Source organism: Eupeodes corollae, chromosome 2 (assembly GCF_945859685.1).
Source record: "Eupeodes corollae chromosome 2, idEupCoro1.1, whole genome shotgun sequence".
In the NCBI taxonomy this organism is placed as follows: Eukaryota; Metazoa; Arthropoda; class Insecta; order Diptera; family Syrphidae; genus Eupeodes; species Eupeodes corollae.
In genome coordinates, this window is record NC_079148.1 from 72,739,834 (window position 1) to 72,755,880 (window position 16,047).

Below are 16,047 nucleotides of genomic sequence, written 5' to 3' on the forward strand. Positions count from 1 at the left end.
TTTTAGGTAAAGACCGTTTAACCATACGGTGTCAAAGGCCTTTTCCAAATCAACCAGAACAGCACCTGTGCATTATTGTTTTGATTTATTCCATTGGATATCAGAAACGAGTTTAGACGCAGCATGAATTGTGTCATGACCCGCCTTGAACCCGAACTGTTTATCCGGAATTATTTTGTTGTCCCCAGCCCACTTAGTCAGAGCCCTATTAATGATTTTTTCGAAATCTTTGCTGATGCTCGGAAGAACACTTATCGACCGAAGATTTGACGGGTTGGAGTTGTCATTTCCCTTTTTCGGGAGGGGATGAACCACACCGGTCTTCCAATGCATTGGATAATATGCATTATTCAATGCATTGTTGGAGAGTGTGGTGTAAATGTCAATTGCTTCCATCGGTAAATGTATTAGTACAACGTACAACGTTGGATATACTATCGCCACCTGCTGACTTTTTATTTTTTATTGAATTGAAGATGAGCTGAAGCTCAACCTTCGTCACTAACAAGGGACTTGGCCCCGTTTGCTCGGCGATTATGGCATTTGCCAAGGAATCGTCATTGAACCGCATGAAACCGCGGTTCTCAGATCGCCATTGTATCATATCATTTCGAAGGTAAAAGTGATTAAGGAGGGCTCTGTTTTCCAGGTCGTGGTTGAGGCGAATGCTAACATTCACCTTGTACACTTGCTGGAAAGCAGCACACACCGCCTCCACTTTTTCCTTCGGATCTTCAATTGCGTAAAAGTCATCGTCAAAGATGGCTTCCTCTGGATCTATTTGCGCTGTCATGAGTACGTCTCTGTTCTCTTTAGTTCTTTGGAGTTGAAGACACGGAAGGTCATAATCGTTTTTTCCTGAATATCTTGTTGATTTTGGGGATCATACTAGGGTTAGCGGTTATCATATTGACTCTCCAAATTTTCTTATTATCTACCGCAGTTGTCATATTGACTACAGATGTTTTCATATTGACTGCTACAGTTTTTTTATTGACAAACGCAGTTGTCATATTGACTATCACAGTTTTAAGTTTTTATTGACTACCGCATTTGTCACGTAGACTACAGAGGTTATCATACTGACTACCACGGTTTTCTTATTGACTACCGCAGTTACCATATTGACTGCAGAGGATTTCATATTGACTGTCACATAGACTACAGAGGTTATCTTATTAACTATCCCGTTTTCTAATTAACTATCGCAGTTTTCGACATTTTGGCTAATGCAGTTGTCATACTGGCTACCGAGCTGTAAAAAAAAACTTCGGATCCCAAAATTGAGAACCCTTTTTTAAAAATATGGCAGTACAATAAATATTTGTGGTACAATAATGTCTTTTAAAATTATGTTTCAAACAGAGAAACATAAACAAACAAAAAACTTTAAGAGCTGGGTCTTTAGTGCTCATCAATCCAGATTTGATTTGTCGATAAAAGTTTTGGTTTTGTACGTGGGCCTCGAATTGTCTAGATTGCTTTGAAACTACTGGAGTGGTCTGTATTTTTCAAGGCGGATGTAAAATTGTCAAGATAAAAGATTGATCCAGATAAAAGCTAAACTTCCAAGGCAGAATTAATTTTTCTTGGATATTGAATTGACAATTTTTAATATCGAAGTTAAGTTGTGATTTAAAAAAGTACGATATGAATCAGGTGAGTCTTGGGTGTCCGCGTCTATATTATCAATACGAGAAGTTATCACCTTAAGCTTTATCAGGTGAGAACATAATCTTAAACTAAGCTACTTTTTGGGGCTAAGGTAGTTTCAAGTTTGCATTAAGTGCTGTATTTTTTTTAAATTTACAGACCCAGTGCCCCATTTATTAATAAGAGAATTTTTTAATGTACTTCAAGTACGATATGGATGTGTGAAAAAAAATCTTTTTTCGTACAATTTTGATATTCTTAAGCCTTTGAGGTATATTCATTAAAAAAATGGTAACCAATGATCTTCTACACAGTATGTCATACTATGCAATTTCTGAAGTACTAAACTTTTTGCTAAAGATAATTCCCAGACATTTCTTGAGGTTAAATGAAAAACCACATGATGTAAATATTTTTCCTACCACATTTCTTTTAGTAGGGAGTGTTTACATTTGTAAAGTTTTCTTAATTTCTTGCTATCAAATCCAAACACATTTGTTTGCGTGAAGAAGTTTCTTAGTTAATTTTGAGCTACACATATATAAATCATGTCAAAAATAAGGAATGAAACTTCTTTGAATTTTAGATTAAATATATAAACCTATCTTCATACACCTGCAGATTGGTGCAGATTTGAGACACACACAATAACTGTACGTCGCTGTGTCGTCGTCGTACAAAAATTATAAGTTTTATAAATAAATCATAAAGAAAACTTATATAGGGGTACTTGTATCCCATTTTAAGAGTCGACTTCTAAAGCTCATTTCAAAGTACCTATAAGTTGTTTTCTTGGTTTTTGCATATTATATGCAAAGATCTTCCTGTGACTTTGCATACTTAGTATAACTCAGCCATAAGACTCCTCTCTTAAGTCCTTATGTGCTTCAACTTAGGACAAAAGGAACGACTTTATAGTCATATTATGCTGCTGCTTTGAACTTAACCTTGTTTTGTGTTTGTATGTATTTTGTTTTTAGTATGTTTTTAATACCTTATCAACTCCTTCTTTGGCTGTGGGTGCCTATAGAAAAGTATAAGGTTCAAACATCCATATAAAGGTATATACTCACCTGGATTGTGGGCATTGCACTAAGTCTGCAAAGGAAACAAAGCTTTTCCTTGCCATTTTCTCAAGGGTCTTAGAGTTCTGTGTCAAGCGTGTTAGATGAGAAGCAAAGAAGGAGATTTTCTAGTGTGTATGGTGTTAGTACCGTTATACCCACTCAAAAGCACCATTACAACATTCACTACTAAATATACAAACACCGACACACGTTTTGTTAGTTGGAAAGATTTATGCACTTCGCTGCCCTCTTCTCCTTCTACTGTATTCCGACCGCAAAAACTATACGTATGTATATATAAACTTAGCAGCAAGACTTTTGCTATACATTCCTTTATTAATATATATGTATGCATATAGAAATTACAGCAAAAGCCCCGGTGTATATTTCTACGAAACCACAAAACCGCATTCTGAAGAGGCTTGGTAAAACAAAACAATAAATGTACACATACTTTACTCACCAAGTACCACTGCTCCTTGAATAAAGGATCTGGAAAAATATTGTGCGGCCCAGCGTCTCTGTACTGAATCCTTGGGTGGCGCATCAGTGTCGACGTCGGTCGATGTACTGCCGATGGCCCACTTGCTGATGGTTGGTATACCACACGGTCGTAGCCCGTTCCGGAGGGCCTTAACACCTCATAAGGGTTGTAATCTACAGGTATAGCATATTCTGGTTTGTAGTCGCGTTTGGGACGCAGCTTTTCGTGTTGCTGTTGCATCCATCGGACCTATGAAACAAAAACAAATAAATAATACCCAATTCACTTTTTTAAAAAAACAGTTGTGTGCTTAGAGAGGGGTCTTTCAACTCATAATAATTTAATAAAATAAGCAAAGGTATTTTGATTAATTAAAAAGCCTCTTGGGACGTCTTTGGAATAGTTGAATTCATTATTTTTGTTTTGAGGGAAATAGTTGGCATTTCTGATTCAAGCACAGATTTGAATGAATTTGTTTCTGAAGTTGTACTGTGATTATTTGATAATCAGAAACAAAGTTTTGTGAAATTCGCAATCATCAAAGGAATAAGGCTGTTAATGATATTTCGTCCTACAAATATGAATCTTATAGAACCAAAAATATACATAGACAGTCATTTATTAAAATGAACATAGATTAAATTCATGACTGCAAAAGAAACAATTAAGCTCTTTGATATAGAGCTCCATCTATACAGACTTTGGCAAAAACGGGACAAAGATTATTTGCTTTGTTTTTAATCTTGCCCTGAATATTTTTAAACGTCCAAGGATTTTCTAGATTACCACCAAACAATGACAACAAATAAAAACAAAAAAAAAAACTTATGAATAATAGGTTCGCGAGATTTTTACGGTAAGGACTTCTTCAAAGCCACGTTAATAGCCAAATGGATTGACAAGTTGCCTTCTTGTCACGCCTGGCTCTGGCTGGTGCTGGCTGTGCTATATAACTTTTATCCACTACTCCATATAATACCATTCAACTCTTTGAGTATACTTCTACGAGTATTATAGAGCGATGTTAATAATGCACAATGTGCCTGCCTCAGCTAAAGTGCTATTTTCAGTTTTCTCTCTCAGATGCAATGTCCATCATCACCTACAGCACCAGTCTGACGGTGATGGGAGCAAAAGAAATAAATGACAATAACACTGTTATAAGGTCTATAATATGGACGTAGGTATAGACTCTTATGGAAACTGCCACTTTTGTAAGAGCTAAAAGGCATCAGAACGAAGGGACGTAACAAAATATTCATTACACCGGAAACAACAAGGATTGAAAGTTTTATGTGGCTCATAGAGCTGTTGACGACATCTGTCGGCAACCCAACTAGCTCGGATCAGAGCAGCGCAGCACAAGGACGTCTAGGTTCTTGATATTTCCTAAACGCGAAAACTTCTATGTAAAATGACAATTCATAAAATATTTGAGAGTAGTTTAACATCCGACAACTGAACGACATAAAAACAGTGAATAAAAAGTTTTGGCAAATTATCATCACTTACCTCAGGTTCTGATTTTAAGGCGCTGTGGTGTGAATCACTGGTGCTTAGGGAACGCTTGGAAATATGTCTATGGTGAAACAGGTAATAGTTCTTTAAGCTGCCGATCTGAAAATAAAAATAATAAATAATTAAATGCATAATTGAATATTTACAAAATTAATAAATTGTATGAGTAGTCAACAGTTTAGTGAGAATTGTATAATATTTTTAGGAACACAGATACATTTTTCGAAAATGTGTATAGTTTTCATTGAAAGCACTCTTAGCGTAATTTTATTTGAATCTGATGAGAGATTATCAAGGGAAGCCTTTGAACACATTGAGATAATTACAGTCTATCAGTCCCGGGGAAAAAAGAAGATAAAATCGTTGAATTATTTCTATTCTATCAATATGAACGGAGCGTATTCAGGAACTGGCCTGAGAAAACAAATAAACAGAATTTTAATAACATATGGATCACGGATCTCTCGGGAAAATCTTTTGACGAAACCAAGTGTTTTGTTCATCAAGATCAGAAAAACTCGATTCTACATTCAGACGTGACGAATTCAACATGTCCTCATAAGAAATACAGAACTATTACAAACAGAAAGCAAACCATTAACAAATAAAATAAACAACAAAGGGCCAAGGTGACTCCCTTGAGGTGCACCAGAATTGACTTTGAATTACCCCGAGGGGTTACTTCTAATCATGATGTGATAATGTCTGCCTTTAAGATATGACAAAATTCTGTCCAATTTTCATTATTATATTAAGGAAAATACAAAGCCTTTCTAAAATCTGTAGAAATGTAATCGACTAGAGAGTGTTCTTGGAATGCAAACAAACGAAAAATAGCAAATTGTAATACATTAATACTTTTAGTTTTTGTTTTAAAAAAACGTATGTTGATAACAGAAGAAGAATTAAAAGAAATATTGTCACAGAAAAAGGGATTAAAACACAGTTTTATAACCTTTCTTATGGCCTAAATTAAGGTATGACTATTTCTTAAGATATGCTAGTTAGGAACAGTTCAGCGACTTGTTCAAAAGAACAAACGATGGATAGGAAGCACGAAGTTTTGTAACAATAAGTTAGGGTTTTCTATCAGGACTAGGACTAAAACATTCATTAAGCTTACAAAATAAAAACTTAGTACGTATAAGGGCCCTAAGAAACTGAAAAGTTGATTCGTTTAAGATGAATGAGTTTTTGTTTGTTAAACGACATCATAAGAGAAGAACTGCTCTCAGAAAAAAAAATCATTAAAGACGGTCTTAAAAATGATCTGCGAACATATTTGAAAATGACTTGAAAAATTATCAAGTGACTTTTACTGTTAATGTATCCTCAAAACGTGTGAGGCATCAGTTTAAGATCACACACTGTGTTCGATATGAATTGAGATTACAAAAAGTTTAAATACTCTATAGTGAATTTTTGAAAGTGAGCTTATGAACAAATGCATCAAAAGCTTTTAAAGTTTTTAAGTCTCGTGTGGCATCAAAGAATTGTGTTGTTCATGTTGGAAGTGCGTTTTTTTGACAACACTTTTTATCTATATAAACTAGCGACTAGTGACTTACAACTACGGTTGCCACTTGAAAAAAAAAGTTGAATGACCAAAGCTGAAAATAAAAATGACCACTCGTACCAAAAAAGGACTAAAATAATTTGTATCCGCAGCGGTTTTTAACTTTGCATAGGAAGTTATTGTAATCGGTCCAATTTGTCGAATTGAAAATTTGAGTGGGCGTTTTCTTAACCGCAGCAATAAAAAAAATTTGGCTAACCCAAAATAACTCACGAACCATCAATAACGCTAGGTAGGTAGAAATGGCGATCTCAAGGCAACCTAGCCTGATATCCTATTAGCTCTGTAGTGCGCCGTTTTTATACCAAAAACTCGTTTACCCTGTGATAGAAAGGAAAAGATTTATAGAGAAGCTTAATAGCGATTATGTTAGAGCCATTTTGTCGCATCGAGAAAAAAGAATAGGTCTTTGTCTCAGATAGCTCATCAAGTTCGTGAAAGAATGTTTTTCCAAAGTATTTCATTTGCAGACGAAATGGATTATCATTTCACTTTCTCTTTGGTCACTACAACTACGGCAAAAGGTGTTGTAGGAGATACACATCTTCTACGCATGAACTCCTATAGGCCAATGTCCGGTACAAACCGCATCAATCCTGGCTATGCCTTGCCTTGGCCTGCATGAAGATCGTTTGTATCGGGTTTTATTATAGGTGGGCCATATCTTCCTAGATATAATGCAGTTGGGTAAATTGCTCCACCTTCGGTTTGATTCAGTTTGGTAGATAGAAAAGATTTTACCCTTCATAGCACCAAGAGGAATGTTAACCATTTCCTCAAGTGAGCTATGAAGGGCCGATCCTTGCCTGGCAAGCTCGCCAGTCCGTTCATTTCCCACGATACCACTATGGCCCAGATCAGGGTGTCATCGAGGTTAATAGTCAGGCTCGCAAGCTCATCGCGACATTGCTGGGCCAATTTAGATGAGGATGTGGCCGAGTTAATGGCTTTGACAGCTGCCTGACTGTAAGGATAGCCGCATTTCGGTTTTGGTTTGGGCTTTGTTTAAGTATCTTACATGCTTCCCTTACTGCCAGCAGTTCACCCTGAAAAACGCTAGCAAAGTCAGGAAGCCTAAAGGATTTAGTTACATTTAGGGACTCAGAAAAGATCCCAGAACCAACTCCGCACTAGATATTTGAGCCATGAGTAAAGATGGTTGTGTCAAAACCTATCGATACGATGTCATCCTCCCAACGTTCTCTGGATAGGAAAATAACCTTAAAACCCTTACTAAGGCTCAAAGTAGGAGTGCAGTAGTTAGTGTCTACCGTAATAATATCTGAGGGAATCAATTTCGTTAATAACGCTAGCTACTTGAATTAAATTTTGTAGTAGAAAATATATTGTAACGTGATAATAAAGACGTATGTTTTGGCAAAAATCCAATTTACGGTTTTTTGTATAAATCAAAAAAAAATGACAAAAAATAATTGCCACCTCGAATATTAAACGAACAAAAAATGGTTATATCTCCGAAATAGTTGTATGCAACGAAGAACAACGTTTTTGACATCTGGTGAAATTTTAAGAAAACCCGAATTGACAGTATTTTTTTTATAAAATATCAAAGCTTAAAAAAAATTACTTACCTTTTCAAAAATTCAAAAAAAATATTGGCTTCAAACTAATTTCTTTTAAAAGTATTGTTTCCGACATTCCGTAATTTTTTTATAACAATCCATTAGTCAGTTTTTTTCAAAAAAACTTAAATCTACAAGAAATAGTACGTTAATGCTACTAAAATTGGTTTTCGACTAAAAAATTTCGTTAACAATAATAGATTTTGCAATCAAACTATTTCATCATATTCAAAATATTGTTGGTAATTTTTAAATTCTGTTAGAATAATTCAACTGACAACTTTTTTAACAAAACACGAAAGTCTGGAAACCTTTTAAGCAAGAAAAATCGACAGCCTCTTTCTTTTTTAAGATCGCAATATGTTAACATTATGTCAGGAAATCAAATATTATCTCTTTGGCCAGCGTTATATTATTGGTGGTATCAAAATAAAGTCTATATTTCGTTTTATTTTAATCAATTTAAAAAAAATTCCACTAAGCAGCAGCTGAGCAGTCAGAAAGTAAAGAAAATTTCGAACACAAAATTCATTCCCACCTTTTCCCAAAATTCTGACATGTCCATTTTATCAGTAAGATTATGATCTTGAAATGTGATCATTTTGAGATGTTGACCATCTGTCAATAAATTGTGAAATAAATGCATTCGGCGTGTGCATTCAATTAAATAGATTTATGCACGGTTTACAAATGGAAAGTACTTTAGGCTTACATTTTATTTTTGAGAATAGAGTAGAGTTTTTTTTCCAAAAATCTAAAAAATCTTAAAAAAGGAACCAAATGTAATAAGAAAAAATAACCATACGACCAAGTAAGAAAATTACGACCAAATTTAGTCGTAAGTAAACGAGCAAACTGGCAACCGTGCTTACAACTCTCAACCATTTTTGTGTGCGAGTAATATTGTCAGGTATGGATGGGACACACATTTTTGAGCCGAACCCGAACTACTAATTTGAAAAAGCACTTTTTCTTGACAAGAATTACTCTTGGACAATTTTTCAATTCCTCGAAAAAGGCAGTACCAGTGAAAAAAAACTTTAGACAGGATTTAAACCCAAGACCTTTGGCATGACAGTCCAAGCACTAACTCTCACGCCACAGGTACAACTTCAACTTAATCGTGTTTAATACCTTAGATAAAAGGTTTATCGTGATAAAAAGTTTATATGCGTTATGAAATGTAGTGATAAGTGTTAGCACCTACATACACATCATCTCTACGACTGCAGACAATTTGTTCATTAAAAACTTTTTACAGCATACGTGCTGTAAAAATACAGGTGAAAGGACTATTATTTTTGTTCTTAAATTCAACAAACGGCATTTTTATCTAATTACTAATTCCATAGGGGACAATAACACATCATAGCAGATCTCATAAATTCCAAGAACCAGCATAAAAACCCTAGAGAGGGAGAAACAATTTTCCCTACACAACACACTTACTTTTTTATGCAAAGAGCAATGGTGGTTTATATAGGACGCGGATTTTAAGTAAAAATTATTTTATTTGCATACCATAAAAATGAAAATTTCCACTGAGTACCTAGATTTTTTGTTTGTCTAATTCCCTAGAGGAAATACTATATATGTAAACCTACCTACTAAAAAATCTAAAGCTTATACTTGCTGAAACTAGATTCAACTTCCCATGTGTAAACATAGATACCTACCAACCTACATAATACATATAACAACTAAATTCACCGCACCAATTTATAAACTTTCCTTCAAATTTCATTACAAAAACAAAAAATTCCCCGCGCACTAAAAACGAAAAATGTTTACCGGAGCTAAATAATAAATCAATGTCCTGACAAGGGATTTTCGCAAAATAATGAAAAAATGAAACTCCAATATTCTATCCTCCTGTGTCCTGTTTTCAATTACAGATTTAGAAATAAAATTGAAAAAAAAATACAAAAAAGTATGTACTTTCACAGCTAGCGCACAAAAAAAGTGTGAAATTAAAAGCCATTTCATAAGCTCACTCAAATGGACTGAAATCCTGAATTTATGTGTGTATGTACGCGAAAATGTGAACATTATACAAAAACGAATCAGGCGGCTTTTATGTAGATATGTACTTTATATAACATGCTCACCGGATACACAAAGCGCAGCACGTCCATTATAGCAATCATTAATATCCTTCAGATTTTATTTATGAGCTCTCTCTCTAACCCTTCAACGTTTAGTGTTTTGTTCTCAAGAGGATACAATACGAGTGTACTCTTGGAAACATTCGTACCCGTTTTTGTTGCATTGCAATTCTCAAACTACGACTCTGACTATGACTGACTCCCTTCTCAACGCTTAACTCAAAATTGCAAAATCCAAACTCAAAGTCATGACTACCTAAAGGATATACGACGACGACGAGACGGTCCAAAGGATGATTGTGTACTCTTTACAATATACAGAGAATGTACTACACGTATAACCATCACATCATAGTTTTCCCTTGTTCATTGTTTCTTCATCAGTTCGTTGTGCGAAATTAACAAATGACGAAGTGTCCCTTTTGAGGATAATAATAATGATTTTTGGCTCCTGACAAATTAGTGTTCTCCTTTTTAATTAAAATTAAATCGCTGCAAATACTTGTGTGCCATCGTTCATCGTTGCTACCGCCAACAACGCCAACGATGCCAATGCCAACGCCAACGCCACCGACGCGACGCAAGGACGATGACGCAAAAAATAAAATAACCCGAATAACGAATCTCCTATTTTCGTTTCACAGCATGCGGATCAACTTCAGGCGTATCCTGTTTCTTTGTATCCTTGTATGAGTTTTATGTCCTCGAGAGTTAAGTGGAATGATAAATGAAAAACCACCGACAACAAGGATAGTCTCATAGTAGTTCTTATTTATGAAGAAGGGTAAAACTCAAACTGACGAAAGAACCATTCTAGTGTTTGTTGTTTATTCGGTTTTCTTCATAATTCATTCTTTAGTTTTATATATTATCCTTTGTAGAAGGAAATATCTATGACAAAAAAGGGTGAAAATAGAAAATAAGAAAAGGAAGAAAAAAAAAAGAAATATCCGTTGTTCTATATGTCCTTGTCGCTGCCACCCACTCCTTTTCAAACAAACGCTATGCTATAGGTAGGTACCATCACCATCACCATCAACATCACCATTACCATCATTATTATAGAGTTTTTCTTTATGAAGATTATCTAACTGGAATTACGTTTGTGTTTGGCCAAGAAAAGGAGAATATTGGTGAGGACATTGTCTAGCTATGTATGGGCTTTCACTCGCTCGCCTGCTCCACTTAAACTTTAAAAAGGCTCCCTTTACCTTCTTATTTCTGGGCTAAACGTGTTTTTGTTTGCTTAAGTGAACGATTAAGCTGATATCTTAAAAAGTCTTAATGTTCATTCCACTTGCTCTGTGATGTAAATGTATCTATAGGTTAGTTTAGATATATTTGGGGGGTTTACAAAAGAATTGTGGGAGTAAGCGTTTGAGTGAATATTAAAGGACTGCTGAAGAAGGTTTATTTTATTAATTTTTCAGAAGAAGATATTAATGGATTTTCATCCTTGAAATGATTTTTAGAAATTCCGCGGCGCGCTTTTTGATGGAAGTTTTAAGGAAAATAAAGTTTTTTTTTGTATTTCTTGTGTATCCTTATTTTTTGTTTGTTTGTTATTTTTGTTGTTGTTGACTGGTGTGTGTTTGATTTTATTTTGGAATTTTGATGAATGATTGATGAGCTTTGACTTAGATCCAAGAATGGGAAATGAATTTCTAAAGGATACTTTTCTATATTAGTGCGGGAGGCACAGTATCGACGTTGGTGGCGGTGTAGCGGCGGTGCGGCGCGGCGGCGGCCGGCGTCCTCATCCGCGTGGGTTGTATAGGTTTCTTACTTTTTGGAGGAGACGGTAGGGAGGTGGAAAAAAAGTGGTCCAGCGGGAGGGAATGGATTTTTGGGTTATTTGTGTTACGCATGGAAAATTAGTATAAATTATGTAAGGCAATCTTTTAAGGCTCTTTTGAGTCTTTTTTGGTGCGGGTCCTGAGAAATATTTTTTGTATGCGTTGTGAATTACATTTAAGGGGTATTTTGGTATACCTATATATTTTTATTTGCGTTTATATTCATGGAATATTATTTAAATCAATGAAAAGGTCTAGAAAACCATTAAAGTTTATGTATTTATAAAATTTGATTAAGAAGTAAATAGGTGCAAATAAGCTTGATTCGAAAGAAAATTGATTTAAAAAGCATTTTCCAATTAACAACAGATTTCCGGTTCGTTCTTTTATTTTTCCATTACAAACTTTTATGGAGTGTTTTAGTTTTTTTTTTTTAATTTCAGAATTGTTCAGTATTTAAATGAGCACTTATTGACAATAAATAATGGTTTAACTTTCTATGAAAGTAACTCTTCGAATTTTCGGTTTTAATTTTAGTACATTTTTGTGTTGTTAAAAGCCTTCAAGTTTGCTTAATTATTTCTTCGTATTTTAGTGCAATGAATCATGTCCTATTGTTCAAATTGTAAAGGGTGATTTTTTAGTTATTAGCTTTTTGGCAACACTGGTTTAAACAGCTGACCCACGTTTTGTGTTTTGTTTCACTGTCAAACATCTTCAGTTTGGTCTAAAATTTAACTATGAACTGTCTTACAAAACGAAAAACGCTTTCAAATTATTGAATTTTATTATCAGTGCTCTGTTAAGAAAGTTTATCGCGAGCTTCTTTAATTTTATGGTCAGTTTAATCGACCAACTGAAGCGGACAATTGTCACTAAATTTTGCACCAAATTTACAATGTTGGCCATTAAACCACCAACACGCTTACATAGAGTGCGAAGTGTAGAAAATATCGCAGCTGGATCGGCCAGTGTTAATGATGACCGTCAATTATCGATTCATTGCAGTTCACAGCAATTGGGCCTCCGTTACCTAAGAACGTGACAAATTTTTAGGAAGGATTTAGGTGTGATGCCTTTCAAAATACAGCTGGTGCAAGAGTTGAAGTCGAACGATCTACTGCAACGTAAAATTTTTGAGTACAGACTCTTGAAAAGTTGGCTGAAGATCCACTTTCTCACCGAAACATTGTGTTCAGCGACGAAGATCATATTATTTGGCTCAATGGGTACGACGATTGTCGATTTTGGAGTGAATATCAGCCAAAAGCAAAAAGCAAGAAGTCACAGTTTGGTGAGGTTTATGGGCTGATGGTATCATTGGACTGTACTTCTTCAGATGATGCGGATCGTAACGTAACTGTGAATGGTTAGCGCTACCGTCAGATGATATCCAACTTTTTTTTTGCCGAAAATGCAAGAGCTTGACATGTGGTTTCAACAAGACGGAGAAACAAGCGACACAGCTTGGGCAACAATGAACTTATATAATGTTCTGTGAACATTTTATTTCACGTTCGGGACCGATCAATTGGCCGCCTATATCGCGCGATTTAACGCCTTTGGACTATTTTTTATGGAGATGTGTCAAAACTCATGTCTATACAGACAAGCCCGCTTCAATTGACATAAAAAGAAGAAGACAACATTGACGCATTTATTTGTGAGATACCATGGACTTTTATGGACCATTTGAAACGCAGTCAAGGTCAACATTTGCATGAAATAATCTCCAAACTTTAAATTATGTGGACCGTACTATTGATTCTAATAAAAATTTCATGAATTGTATGTTTTTTTTTAACTTTTTATAGCTTTTAAAAACTCACCCTATATAAATAAATCCTTACAGAATACACTATTTTTGGAGAAAGAGTAACTACTGAACAAGCTTCGTAAATAAGAAGGATCGATTCTAAGATATTGCTTTTTGGTGAAATCGAATTATTTTTCATAGAAATGATTATTAAAATATTAACATGTATGAGAAAATAAATAAAAAAATAAATTAGTTGGCGCAACAGTCCACGAAGAACCAGGGCCTAGTGACTTACAACTCTAAACCATTTCGTGTGCGAGCAATGTTATCAGAGATGGAAGGGACCTGCAGTTTATATGCCGAATCCGAACGGCTAATTTGAGAAAGCACTTTTTCATGACAAGATTTACTCTTGGAGAAATTGTTAATTCCTCGCAAGAGGCAGTATCCGTGAAAAAAGTTAGGTGGCACAGGCTTTGAACCCAAGACCCCTTGCATGACAGTCCAACGCACTAACCATCACGCTACGGGATGAGAAAATGAAAGACAAATTAATTAAAAAAACCGTTGTTCAAAATGGCACTTACACTTTCTCAAAAAACTTATTAACTTCAAATAGCAAGTTGTTGTAATGGGTCCAATTTGTCAAATTGAAAACTTTGACATTTATCAGCGTTTCAAGGTCCCTAGAGTCGAAATAAAAGATTTTTAGAAAGATGTCTGTGTGTGCGTGTGTACGTACGTTCGTACGTCCGTACGTTCGCGACGTTTTTTTCGTCCTCCATAGCTCAAGAACCAGAAGAGATATCAACTTCAAATAAATGTTGTTATACAGATAATAAGGCAGAAAGAGGCAGAAAGGGCTCTAAAGGATATTGCGTGGGTGAGTTTTTTACCATAGCAGTTTGAAAAAAAGGCGAACCAAAAACGCTAGAGACTTGAATTAAATTTTGTATAATATATTGTAACGTGATACCAAACAGGTATATTTTTTTGAAAAAAAAAAACAATATAACGGGTTTTTTAAAAATCAATAAAACTGAATAAAAAAAATTTATCACCTTCAAAATTTTACGACTGAAATATGATTTCATCTTTTAAACAATTTTGCCCAACGAAGAATAATGTTTTTGACACCTGATAAAATTTTGAGAAAAATCTAATTACCAGTTTTATTTTTATAAAAAATAAAAATCTAAAAAAAAATTGCTTAAAAATAGTAAAAATTGAATATCGACTCAAATATCTTTTCAAAAACTTGAAATTTAGGCTTCAAGCTTATTTTATCTTATAAGAAATATTGTTTTCAACATTTTTCAAAATGTTGAGAAAAATCGAATTGACAGTTTTTTTACAAACAAATAAAAATCTAAAAAAAATGTATAAAAGTTGGTAAAAATTGATTTTCGGCTCAAATATCTCTTCAAAAATTTTAAATATTGGCTTCAAACTAATTTTATCTTATATGAAAAATTGTTTTTAACATTTGGTAAAATTTTTAAAAATTTCGAATTGACAGTTTTTTTTTACAAAAAATAAAACTAAATCATGGTAATAATTTACTTTCGACTTAAATATCTTTTCAAAAATTAAAAATATTGGCTTCAAAATTATTTTATTTCGCAGAAAATATTGTGTCTGATATTCAGTAATTTTTATATAAAAAACCAACAGTCCGGTTTTTCATAAAAAATAAAATCTACAAAAAATAGTACGCAAATTTGATAAAAATTGATACGAGTACATATAGACAAACTTTTCAGCAAGACAAATAGACAGACGGGATTGGAAGTTATCAGTGTGGGTCGCATCCCAGCCTCTTTTTTAATTTAAATATTGGCATTTTTCAATGCTTCAAAAAACACATTGCTGTCAATGCAAGTTGAACTTGTTTGATTTAGACTGTGTTAAGTTCTCAACATGTGACGGATAACTTTCATTGGTGTTATCATATATTCTGAGTAAACAAGTGACAATAAGATACCTTCCATCTACCAAACAATCATCATTTTGGTGGTTCCACAGCGAAACCAATAATAGAATAATTGTTAAAACACTTGATTTCTTTTATATTTTCCGAACAACACGCATCTTGAATAATTGACTTTCTGCATTTTTAAAATGTTTAAATTTCTTTTTTTTGCACTAGAACTTTGATTTTTCATTTTAGGTGTATTTAAAACTTCCTTTTTGCAAAAAAACAGTTTTAGAACAAACCCAATACAGGATTAAACCAAGATCCAAAAACTAATTTTATAAATTGTTTATCCAAGTTTGATACACAAAACATCTACAAAACTACAATTTTGTAACATTAGATTCAGTTTTAAGGACTTGTATACAAACCAACACCAGGTTTGTAGATTTGCATTTCAGGTTTTTGGCGCTAGTAATGCTGCCAAGCAGCAACCAAGTATACCAAATTAATTGCTTAAGTGCAATTTGATTTATTCGTAAATGTTACTTTAGCAAAACAAAACCAAAAAAAAAGTATAAACTCAATGCA

At 34.2% G+C, this 16,047-nt stretch overlaps 1 protein-coding gene across 3 annotated transcripts in view; it reads right to left on the reverse strand.

Annotated features, from left to right (window-relative positions):
• Window positions 1-16,047, reverse strand: part of LOC129946942 (furin-like protease 2) — a 524,816-nt gene that overhangs the window by 119,150 nt on the left and 389,619 nt on the right. For all 3 annotated transcript variants that reach the window (XM_056057326.1, XM_056057324.1, XM_056057325.1), the window contains 2 exons: window positions 4,717-4,821; window positions 3,184-3,453 (listed from right to left, as the gene is read on the reverse strand). In XM_056057326.1, the coding sequence (XP_055913301.1) occupies window positions 3,184-3,453; window positions 4,717-4,821 (375 nt within the window). The remainder of the gene's footprint in view (window positions 1-3,183; window positions 3,454-4,716; window positions 4,822-16,047) is intronic.